The 13432-nt window shown below is 31.5% G+C and overlaps 1 protein-coding gene across 1 annotated transcript; it reads left to right on the forward strand.

Moving 5' to 3' along the window:
• The first annotated feature begins 12150 nt into the window (after positions 1 to 12150).
• Positions 12151 to 12459, forward strand: LOC149149076 (uncharacterized). The gene has a single exon (XM_089441614.1). It carries the CDS (start codon positions 12169 to 12171, stop codon positions 12457 to 12459), a length of 291 nt encoding a protein of 96 aa, XP_089297740.1. The 5' UTR covers positions 12151 to 12168.
• The last annotated feature ends 973 nt before the right edge of the window (positions 12460 to 13432 follow it).

Consider the following 13432-nt stretch of genomic DNA (forward strand, 5'->3'; position numbering starts at 1 on the left):
TATCTCGATGGTTCCGGCGATAGCTTCGTTAACCACCCACATGTGACAACTACCCAATGGTTACATCTGGCAGCTAACCTCCAACGTGGTTGTGGTCAAGGCCTATGATCTTGGTTTTATATTTGTTTTACAATGTTTTAACATATGAATATAGTCCAAAGTTATATGAGCATAGGTTTAGAGGTTTAGACTTAGGCAATGATTCATTAGGTATAGAATTAGGCTTTGATAAATGGTTTAGGGCCTAGTTGTTAGGTTAATGCACTTAGGGTTTAGGCTTTTAACATTAGGTTTGTATTAGGTTTAGGTTTCATAAAATAACCTATGTACCTATTCTTCGTCACAAAGTTACATTTGTACCAAGATCACAGGACGATAACCTATGTCGACAAACCATATCAAACCCTGCAATGTTGATGAAAACCCATAATGATGATCGACGTGTGAGGAAATTACATGACACATGTCGTCGACCAATCGTGGCAGAACTATTGATGGACAGAAGTCGACATCTAGGTACAAACCCATATCCACTGAATGCCATGAAAACCACAAACATTACATGAACAACATGATCCATAACCAACATTGTCGAACTGTCGAAGTTGAACTGATTTGACGAAAACACTGAATACTGATGACGACACTTGAACACCTATTCAATTGAATCAACAAAATCCTCCTGGATCAGTAACCCTAATCTTTAATATCATACAATCCTAATCTTTTGTAGTTTCTTTGTCCATCATTTTTATAAAAAAATTAGTCTCCAAATATGTATCCTTACACTATAGATACCTATTTTCCTCTACAGTGCTCGTGATTACATTGAACAAAACTGGGCTTAAAGTGTCCTTGTTCTTGTAATTCTAAACTATATAAATCTATTTCGTAGCTTCCTAAACTGACATTCAAATCTAAAGGGTTGAACATTTTTTAGAATCTTTGAATGAAATGAGAAAATTTCAATTAATAACTCCTTTCAGTATTCGATATCGACATAAACAAAATTGTAATATCAGAAAAACAATTGTTAAAATTTGAGAAAAAGGAGTCTATGTATGGGCTCTCAATAATATTCAATAGTTATTTTGTTAGAATCGTTTTAGAAGATGAAATAATGTGGCTTCTTTATGAATATTTTCACCACAAGAGAAATATTGAATATTTTCAAAGTCTTCAGTATTCCCTAGATTCCCAAATTCATCATCAATTCCTAAATTCGTCATAATCAATGCGGTCAAACAAAACTGCAATATCAGAAAAATAGTTATTAAAATTTGAGGAAAAAAAAAACTACGTACAAATTCTGTTCAATAGTTCTTCTATCACAATCAAACTGGAAAGGATGATTCCTATGTAATATTATCAAAATTTTAAAAAAATCAAATAAAAAATGTAGACATAATACTTTGTTTTACAAGATGAAATAATAAGCACTGCAGGATATGTTACCCCTTTATATTTTCATCTAAACATAAATATTGAATATTTTAAAAGTCTTGAGTATTCCGTGGAATCCCAAATTCATCATAATGAGTGGGGTTAAACAAAATCGTAATATCCGAAGAGAAAAAAAAAAGAAGAAAAAAATGTTATATTTTGAGAAAAATATAATCTTTTTCTATCACAGTCAAATTGGAAAGGATCATTGATATCTAATATTATAAAAAATTTGAATATATATATAATGTCTTTTTTCTTTTGAATGAATTCATCTCGAGAGAATTATTGAATATTTTCAAAGTCCTTATTACTCCCTATATTCCCAAATTCATCATAATGAGTAGGGTCAAGTGGTATGATTAGATTAAAAAAAAACCTACCCGATTAACAAATATAAAATATAAGAAGGAAAAAAATTACAAGATCAACGAGCACTAAATATAAGAGAGAAACAAAATACAAGTAAATTTCTTTAGGAGATAAAAAATTAATTTAAAATCATGTGCACATGAAATATATAATATACCAGTACTAAAATCAGAAATTGATAGGAAAACGTATTTATTTTTAAAATCGTAGCATGGTTCCAGTTCAACGAGTACTAAATATAAATGGAAAAAATAATACAAGTAACTCCGCATATGAAAAATTATAATACACATGTAATAAAACAAAACATTAATACGAAAACATGTTTATTTTTAAAATCGCAGCATGGTTTCGTAGGTAATCTAGTTTAATAAACACGAAATAAGGGAAAAACAATGAAAGTAAATTTTTTTAGGAAATAAAAAAGTTAATTTAGGATCATGCATACATGAAAGAATATAATACATATTAAACAAAAAGTGGATAGGAAAAGATATTTATATTTAAAATGCATCGAGATTTTATAGGTAATATGTATGGATTTATTTTTTAATATTTAAAAGTGTGGTGAGGTATTTATAATTAAACTAGAATAATTATTTAAATTGATGATGATGATGATGATGATGGTTAACGTCTGCTGAGACCAAATAATGGTCTATCGGACTTAAAGATACAAATTATCTATTTTGATTTAAGATTTTGATTCCTATGCTCAAAAAGCTTTGAGAGAAGCCTCCCGAGCTCACTATAATTTTGACATTGTAAAAGGCTAGGAATGTGAGTATTGTAACAAATATTGTGAAACTGAGATCTAATGTGGTTATACGCGGGGCACTCTAAGAGGAAGTGGTTTTCATCCTCGATGTTCCTATTCTCACATATATGGCAGATCCTTTCCGTCCATGGAGTTTTAGGAACTTCCCAACGACCTGTTTCATTATGGAGCTCATGAGAATTCCTTCTAATCTTTGCTATATTAATTTTCTTCTTTGAGCTAGTTAAAATAGAGAGATACTTTTGATCTTCTAGGGTGGAGTTGATGACCTTCTTATAATAACTTAATTTTCTTTTAGCCGCTAAATCTTTCTCACACCACATTTTTTCTTTGAACTTAGAAGTAACAATATCATTAATGTTATTTATGTTTTGCAATGCATCATTTTCGTTGATCTCCCAATAGTTTAACCAGGCCCTTGTGTCTTTATGCCACCCTCGATTGAGCCTTAGGTGGTTTTGGCTAGAATTTAAAGCTAGCTTAGGAAGTCTATGATCGTCTATGTTACTGATTTTGTGCTTGTACAACAGAAACCTAATCATAGCTAGGCTCTCAATAGGGGAAAGACTTGCTTCTACAAGGAGAATATGATAGGGTGTATTACTTTTAATTTTCAGGTTATAAGTTATAAAGCGCTTCTGGATTTGCTCAATCTTTCTCCATGATTCTCTGGAGATGCTGCAACCCCAAACCTCACAGCCATATAAGATAACAGGAGTGACTAAAGTTTCAAAGAGGAACTTCTTTTTATCCCACATTACGAGGTTTGTTATTTTACAATTATTTTCAAGACCAAAGTAAGCTTTCCACCCCCCATTAATCCTTTTCTCAATGATATGGTTCCAGTTGAGCTAGTGATGAATATCAATTCCTAGGTACTTGTAAGAATACACTTCCTCCAAGTTATTATTGTCATACATAAAATTAGCGTAAGTGTCCTTCTTGGATTTGATAATCATAACTTTTGTTTTGTCAGTGTTAACAGTCATACCCATGCTAGAGCAGAAATCCTTAAGAAGCCTGAGTTGCTTATTAAGATCAGATGGGCACCTTGCCAAAAGAACAATATCATCAGCATAAAGAAGAAGGATGACGACTATCCCAGCTAAGATCGTGCCATCACATCCTACTTCCTCTAAATAGCCTTCGAGCTTATCGATGTAAATGCCAAATATGGTAGGGGAGAGGGGGCAACCTTGTTTAACTCCGATGTTACACTTAATATCTTTCGACCACCCTTCATTGCTCTTTAGCTTGGCAATTACATTCTCGTATAACCTTATAGTGGCAGCTCTCAACTCGAGAGGAACCTTTAGCTCTTCTAATCTATTCCAAAGGTTGTATCTAGGAACCGTATCGAAAGCCTTTCTAAAGTCCACAAAGCAACAAGATAAATTGGATTTATCATTACGACATTCCTCCGCAATGATCCTAAGCGTAACAAGGTGGTCTGTTGTTGAGTGATGCCTTCTGAAACCTGCTTGTCCTTTAGCCTGCTTACCTTCACTTTCAAGCCATATGCTTAACTTCTTTTCCAAAATACTACCATATAACTTGGCTAAGAGAGGGCTGATCATAATTGTTCGATAATTAGAGGGGTTATTTGTATCCCCACTTTTAAAAATAGGGATAATGAGGCTCTCAGTCCAAGGTTTAGGGAACCCTTGCTTGACTGCTTGATTGAAAAGCTTGTGGATGTGGGGGATGAGGACAAGACCTCCAATTTTTAAGATTTCCGCTTGGTAACCTTCAATGTCCTTAGCTTTCCCATTAGCGAGGCGATTACCCCCAAACCTAATGTCTTCTAAATATTGATAAATATTTATATGGTTCATAAATATTGATAAATATATCAAAAATACTTTTTTATTATACATCTCAATATCATTAAAATTAACTAAATTGTGATTTTAAATTATTGTTATTATTATTAAAAGAATAATATATTAGTTAAACATAAATAAATTTAAAAAAAATGCAATAATATTTATTGATTCAATTTATCATAGAAATTATTAACTTGTAAATATCTCTTCTTATAATACCATGGCCAATACCACTACTTAAAAATACCACATTCCTAATATTATATGTGTTGATATGATATTTTCTTTAATTAATTAATTTAAGATAATTTAAGAGGGAACAAATGCAAGAAAATTTCTTTAGGAAATAAAAGGTTAATTTAATACTATGTGCACATGAAATAATACAATACACAGGTACTAAAACAAGAAATAGAAATTGATAGGAAAACATTTTTGTTTTTAAAATCACGACATACCTCCCTAGGTAATCGAGTATGTGAATTATAAATATATATGATTCGATGTTTAGTATTGAAAAGTATGGTGTGTTAATTATAATTAAATTAGGATAATCATATAAATTAAAAGGTTGGTAAACATTGATAAACATTTTAGATAGAGGAGGAATGACCTGTTGAAGAGTTTTGTGAACCCAACGTTTCGGACTGCCAAGTGAGTCCATCATCAGGGGACGCGACAATAGATAATCTTTAATCAATGATGTATCCACGAGCTGGGTTTAGGGTATATATATCATAAAAATTAACTAAATTATGATTTTATTTTTAAATTAATATTATTATTATTATTATTATTATTTTTATTATTTTTAATTTTTATTTTCCTGTGTAAAGACTATTTCTATTAAAAAAAAGAGAATAAATATGTAACAATATTCATGTATTCATTTATCATGGAAATTCATAACTTGTAAATAACTTCTCTTATATTACCATGGGCCAATACCACGACTTAATACCACATACCTAATATTATATGTGTTGATATGATATTTTCTATAATTAATTAATTTAAGATAAATTGAGAGGGAAATAAAAATAAAAGTAAATTTCGTTAGGAAATAAAAGGTTAATTTAAGATCATGCCCAAATGAAAGAATACAATAAAGAAATACAAAAACAAGAAATTGATAGGAATTTTTTGTTTTCTTCAAATTGCACCATGGTTCCGTAGGTAATCAAGTGTGTGAATTATAAAGTTGTATGGTTCTATGATTTTAGTATTGAAAAGTTTGTTTAGTTAATTATAATTAAATTTGGATGATCATATAAATTAAACAAGTCTCTGAATTATAAAGATGTATGGTTCTATGATTTTAGTATTGAAAAGTGTGTTTACTTAATTATAATTAAATTCGGATGATCCTAAAAATTAAAAGATGGGTAAACATTGATAAACATATCAAAATTGCATCTTCATTATACATCTCAATATCATAAAAAATAACTAAATTATTATTTTATTTTTTAGTTATTATTCTTAGTATTATTATTAAAATAATAAATATAATAGTTAAACATAAATACATTTTAAAGAAACATGTAATAATATTCATTGATTCAATTTTATTTGTAATTTTTTTGGTACAAACCATTAAGCTCGAAACCTTTTCTTCGAGCTGGAATTATTATACATATACATTTCTATGTCAGAGAGAAGGAGTTTGAGTTATATACATTTATTTCTATTCTATGTCACAACACTACTCATAATTTGGGGAAGTGGGAAGAATCTGTGTTAGATGGGTGAATTCTCTGATCTATGAAGTGAAGTTCTTGTTTTCTTTCACTACTCATAATTTGGGGGAGTGGTAAGAATATGTGTTAGATGGGTGAATTCTCTTATCTATGAAGTGGAGTTCTTGTTTTCTCTCTATGCAGCTACTACATTTACAGACTTACATTTTGGAATGACCACAATGAAGCCAATTATTTTCATTATATGGGATATATCTAACCTTCCCATTTAACTTTCTCCGAGCTTGCAAAATTTATGATATGTTCCAATTTATCCATTGTTGGCATGAATGTGAGTCTCATGTGGAATTATGTTTATTTTTACTAGGTGAGATTGATAGACTTGTTTTCCCTATTTTGCAAACAAGTATCCCACTCCTTTGAAGGATATAAATCAAGACATTCACTTTCTCACCTTTTTTGTTCATTTGTATGTAAATAAATTGTTGCGCTGTTGTCAAAGTTACTTAGAATTGTTGGTATTTTTTTTATATGGAACCGAATACATACTAAAAATATTACATCCAATAAAAGTGTTGAAAGTATGGAAAACAACATGAACATATAAAATTTCAATGTGAAAAATGCGATGCAAATTATTGAAATATCTTATTCAACTTAGATTAATTTGGGTATACCTTTTTGGGTGATGTTTTTAAGGACATGTTTTGACATGGATTGTATCCACAAACTATGTGGGGGTATTAAATTCCAGATCATCCCTATAAACTATGCTTTCATTTCTCAATTGAATGAACAATGTCATATTAAGAAATGTCCTACTGAATTTTTAGTGGACAAGGTGCTTTCGGCCTTTGACCCTAGTAAATTCAGCTTCACCAAAGTAGGCAAGAAAGAGGTGTTTTTCCATTTCGAAGAAAGTGAGGAAAAAAAAATTTTTACTTGGAAATATTCCCTATCTTTGATAGTCCAAATCTAATTGCCATAAATGTAAGAATAAATAGCGAGGATGGAAGCACCTTCTGATGTAGTGTTTGAGCGTTTTGAGTGCGCTTTGATGCACTTTTCATGTTATTCTTTCTTATACTACAGGTGAGTCCAATTCAGTGTGAGAATGTGCTTCTTGAGTATTGGACTACTTGCCTAAATAAATTAACCATGATAGCTTCTTGTTAGAATTTCATTTGGTTGTCAAGGCTGGGAACCCATTTTCTCATCATGGGTAAAAGAGCCTCTGAGATTTTACAAATATAAACCAACTACAATTCCACTTAACTCGACTATTTTAGTTGCAACATTTGACTCCTTTTGGGTTGAAACAATTTCGGAGGAGATTTTGAATAGAAATAAGAAGAATTTAAGTATTTCATTCTTTTTTTTTTCGATTCGATAACAAATTTTTAAACTATCGAGATATGATTACAACTGTGATGTCTAAAAATTGTGAAAAGTGGCATGATGAATTAATGCGGAAAGGTTATTACCTCAACGTTCCTTTCCTCATTGAAAAAGCACCCAAAAAAAGTACCATGAAGGTCTCAGAAAGGCGGGGTCAATATCATGGAGCTTCTCGACTATCCTATGAGGGTCTGTTTTTTTAAGGGGGTAACACTTTCGAGGATCTCTCCAAAGATGTTGGTAGTGTTGTCATATGTCTTCAAGATAAAAACACACCATATATTGTTGTCATTGCAAATTGGTGGGTAAAAGGGTTTTTTGTTTCCTTAGGTATATTGTAGTATCACATTACCAATATTTGTTCCTCCCTCATGCAGCAGTGTAGTTAACATTAATGGTTATAGTGAGAGTTGTTTCTTTTAATAAATTGTATAACCATTTTTTGTATTAATAAACATCTTCGAATTATGTATATAACTAATGTTACGTAGAAAAACAGGCTTTGGGAGAAGTGGACTAAGATATATTAGACACTCAAGTTAATATTGTTATGTGGGAAAACATAAATGGTAAGTTCATTGCAAAAGGAGGATACCCCTATATAGAAGGTTTGAGAATCAGTCTAGGAAATTTTCAGATAAATGGCTTCTTTGGGGCTTCAAAGTTTTTTGGTTAGAAGCATATCAGTAATGAGCATTGTCATAACTTTTATGAAGACATGTATAATATATTGTGGTAATGTACTCAGTGGTTGGAAGGATGGCATTTGATGCACATTTTCTCCATGTATTGTTATGAGACTCTCCAAATGAGGGATTTTATGTATAATTGCAAAACGAATAACCAAAAATATAATTCAGTCGACATGTAAGACCCAGTTTTATCATTTGGTTATATACACAACACACTTGTTTTGTCCCTTGGTTAAGGATGCATACCTCTCCGTGGAAGATCTTGCTAGCTCTCACAAAGCTTGGTTCTTTTTTACTATTCCAATAAAATGTAAATACTATCATAACTACCTAAAATTCGGCTGATATATTACTTATACCTAATAGTATTAACTAGACTTTTACAAAACATTTTAAACAATCATTATATTTACAAATCTTGAAAACATAGAACCCAAAAATCTCAAAAATATCATCAAGAAATTGTTCAACAAACCACTAAAGTAGTGACAGAGGCTATTGAGAATCTATATCAAGCTCATAAATTATTATCAAAGAATTTATATGTAAGACAAACACCTCGCCTCAATGTAGAGGATCTCTTGTTATTTAATTTTATCATATTGAAGCATTTGTAATTCTAAAGTTTATTGATATTTATTCTCGAGTTAGATGACTTCTTTTGATTTTTTCGCTTGTGTTGTTTACAAATCATTAAGCTCGAAAACTTTTATTTCATGAGAAATTCTAGTACATACACATTTCTGAGAGAGAGAGAGAGAGAGAGAGAGAGAGAGTTTGAGTGATTTTCATTTATTTCTATTCTAGGTCACAACATTACCCATAATTTGGGGGAATGGGAAGAATATGTGTTAGATGGACAAATTCACTAATCTACGAAGTGGAGTTCTTGTTTTCTTTCTATGCAGCTACTACATTGATATACTTACATTTTGGAATGACCATACTAATGAAAATTATTCTTCATTTTATGGGTTATATCTAGCCTTCCCATTTACATTTCTTTGAGCTTGTAGAATTTGTGATTTGTGCCAATTTCTCCATTGTTCGCATGAATGTCAGTCTGCTGTGGAATTCTATTGGGTTTTACGAGGTGAGATTAATACACTTTTTTTGTCTATTTTTCAAATAGGTATCCCACTCCTTTGTAGGATTTAAATCAACACCCTCACTTTCTCACCTTTTATATTCATTGCTATGTAAATAAGTATTTTATCTATTGTGGAGTTACTAAGAATTGTTGGAATTTTTTTAGATGCAGGAACCTAATACATTCTAAAAATATTGCATCCCAGAAAAGCATTGAAAGTATGGAAAATTTTAGGAACATATAAAATTTCAAAGTACAAAATGCGATGGAAATTCTTGAAATTTCCTATTGAACATACATTAATTTGGTTATGCCTTTTGGGGTGATGTTTTTAAGGACACGTTTTAACATGGATTCAATCTATAGACTATGTGGGGGTATAAATTGTAGATCATCCCAGACGAATATGGTTTCATTGCTCAACTAAATGGAGGACATCACCTTAAGAAATTTCCTACTGAATTTCAAGTGTAGAAGGTCTCGCAGGGCTTCGACCCCACTAAATTCGACTTCACCAAAGTAGGGTGGAAAGAGACGCTTCATGCCTTTGACAGTCCAAATGTGTGTTCCATAAATTTAATTAGAAATAATGATTATGACAACACCTTTTCATGGAGTTTTGGGGTTTTTTATTGTTCATTGATGCACTTCTAATGTTATTCTTTTCTAAACTGCAAGTGAATCCAATTGAATATGGGCATGTGGTAACTGTGCCTGGAAAGCCTGTGGAGGCTGGGAAGCCAATTTTTCATCTTGGTTACAATAGCCTCACATCTTTTGCAAGTATAAACCATCTACATTTCCACTTAAGTACACTATTTTAGTTGCAACATGTGACTCTTTACTCATTGAAACTGTTTTGGTGCAACTTTTGAACATAAATAAAAGGTTAAAAAATTCATCGTTTTAATTTTCTTATTAAATAACTTATTTTGAACTATAAAGATATGATTACGACTATGATATCGTAAAATTGTAGAATTTGACGTGATGAATCAATGTGGAATGATTATTATCTTAACGTTCTTTCCTGCACCCACTAAAGGAGTACCATGGAAGTCTGAGAAGATGGGGACAATATCTTGGAGCTTCTTGACTATCCTATGAGGGACCAAGTTTTTGAAGGGGGTAACACTTTGGAGGATCTCTCTGATGTTGTTGGTAGTGCTTGCATTTGTATTCAACGTAACAACATACCATACAATGTTCTCATTGCAAATTGCTGCAAAACAATGTTTTCGTTTCCTCAGGTATATTGTAATAGCATATTACCAATATTTGTTCCTCCCTCATGTAGTAGTGTAGTTTGCATTGATGGTTGTGTTGATACTTGTTTCTTTTCATAAACTATAGAATCCCTTTTTATATTACTAAGTATCTTCAAATTGTTTATGTAACTAGCATAATGCAAAAAACAAGCTTTGGGAGAAGTGGACCAAGAGATATTAGATACTCAAGTTAATCCTTCTATGTGGAAAAACATGAATGCATTTAAAAACTTAAATGGTAAGTTGATTGCAAAAAGAGGATACCCCTATATACAAGGTTTCGGAAATAGTCCTGGAAATGTTTAAATAAATGGCTTCTTTGGGGGTTCGATGTTTTTGGCTTATAAGCATATCAGTAGTGAACATTGTCGTACCTTTGTGAAGACATGTATAATATAACTTTGTGGTGCTATACTCAGTGGTTAGAAAGATGACATTCGATACACATTTGCTCCATGTATTGTTATGAGACTATCCAAATGCAGGCTTTTATGTATAATTATAAAGCCACTAAGAATATGTATCATTTTTATTTTTTTCGATTTGATAACTAATTTGTAACTATAGATATATGATTACAACTATGATATCTCAAAACTATGCAAATTGCCATGATGAACCAATGTGGAAAACTTATTACCTTAACATTCCCTTTCCCATAAAAAAAAAGCACCCAAAAAGAGAGTATCATCGAAGTATGAGAAAGTTGCGGTCATGCTTTTAAGATAAATGCATATGGAACAACTAAATCTTGTTGATATAGTCATTTTACTAAACAACATCACTATGATTCCCAATAAACACAATGGTCAGTGAGCTCTTCACCCATTTCACCAAAGAATATCTTTACTCTTGCCAGCAAAACAAGTCAAAGTTACGGGTTCATTGCATCTTAAAAAAACATCATCGTGAGAGAACCATCACATTCAATAAAAGATCCATACCTGCATTCACAAACCATCCATTCCCAAATTTCCAAATATAGATTTGAACCAACATAATTAAAATAATGTTTATTAAGCAATAAGTGCATGGTGTTTTGGATAGACGGTGAATAGATGCACGTTAAGGCAGTCCTTGTGATAGGTTACTGGTTCAAATCCCAGTAGGTGCTTACTTACCAAAATTATTTTATTAAGTGATAGATAATAAAGTTAAGAAATTGGATAAAAAAACCTAGTTAAGAAATTACCATGAAGGCTTTTACAATAAATTAAATTTGAATTGGTCCGCACTTCTTTTCATTCCCGGCAACAAGGATTCCACCATCGTGCAAGTTGAAATCAGATTCTAAATTTCAAGAGTCAAAGATTAACACGCAAAATCAAATACTGGGGATTCATGTAACAGATTGGAGACAAGTATCACGCACAAGTAGATGTTAACCGTAACGGAGAGTGAGAAAGTCGGGTTTCGCTTTGACACGATTTCGGGTTGAGTTTCACTGAATTCGACCGATTGTAAGCCCTCCATGCCATGCCGGTGTGTTGTCTACAATCACAAAACGCAATTCGCAATTCCTTTTTCTATTATCGATTCCGTTATACATTCTGCAAGTAGAGTTAGAATTCATCATTTTATTTTCACTTTATATCAACAAGATGGCCATGGCCATGAAATCCAAGAAGACGGAAATGGCGCGGTTGTGCTGGATATCAATAGTAGCAATGCTGTTGTTAACTTCGACGATTCTGGTGACACACGCTGGAGCTGAAGCTGAAGCTGCTGCCGCTAAGTCTAACGAAGAAGTAGGTTCTGGAAGATTGGCAGAAGGGTCGACAAAGGCTGCATCCGGGTGCCACAAGCCGGGCTACCCTGTACCCCCTCATTCTCACTGCCCTCCATCTCCACCTCCCCATGCCCATCGCCTTCGTCCTATCCCGCATGCTTAATCTCCCTGGTCTCATATTTTGTGTTATTAAATCTCACCAGGAGCACATGCACATCACTAATGTGGTCTGCTTGCTTTTACCTTAGGTTCTCATCACCTCCTAGCAAGTAAATAAATAAATGCAATTCATGTAATGTAATCATTTGGCAAAACATTTCTGTTATCTCAATCTCAATAAAATTTTGTAAACCTTGCGGTATAAGTTTTAAAATAATGGTTACGGTTACTTACCTACGCAGGATGATATGAATGTCTCTTTTATCTGAATAGTATTTGAACACATTTATATTATTAGTCGTGATATTAGTAGTGATAAACACAATAGTATTATTTATTAAAACCTAAAAATAGTATTTTTTAAAATTTAATTAATATTTATTTTTCTCATTATATTGATATTTTTTAAACTAATATATTAAAAATTCATTTTGGCCTAAACGAAATCATCTATTAATTCTTATGATATAAATAGTGTTCACCACTTTCTAAATGATTTGGATCAAATATAAAGACATGGTTTGAGGTCAAGATGTCAATTAATAATTAAAAATTTAACATATCTCATAATGTTTTTCTGTAATAAATTGAATATCTATTCAAATGATATAAAATGAAACTTAATTTCAACATTTAATTTTGGTCCATTAATATTTCTAAAAATTGTGTAATAAAAATTTATATATATATATATATATATATATATTTCTTAACCCTTTTGGTATATCATAAAAGAACTATACATGGGATGCATGTAAATTTAGTCATGAATCAACTCTAAGATATGAACTAAATGATTCATAGTATTGCATGTTCATCTTTAAATATTTTCATTCTTTTTTTGTTTCTCATTGTAACTTATTTTGAAGAAATGACATGTGCTTTGAATGAAACAAGGAACTCATACATATGATTTGGACTACTTGACATATTGTTCAACAAAATTCTTAGTAATGACTATAGTAATATAGGAAAAT

This window comes from Pinus tabuliformis, chromosome 9 (assembly GCF_031772625.1).
Source record: "Pinus tabuliformis cultivar Carrire ecotype Pingquan chromosome 9, CPIR1, whole genome shotgun sequence".
NCBI classification, from domain to species: Eukaryota; Viridiplantae; Streptophyta; class Pinopsida; order Pinales; family Pinaceae; genus Pinus; species Pinus tabuliformis.

Excerpts from the sequence above, each read along its gene's own strand:
- LOC149149076 (XM_089441614.1), top strand. The coding sequence starts at position 12,169 with ATGGCCATGGCCATGAAATCCAAGAAGACGGAAATGGCGCGGTTGTGC.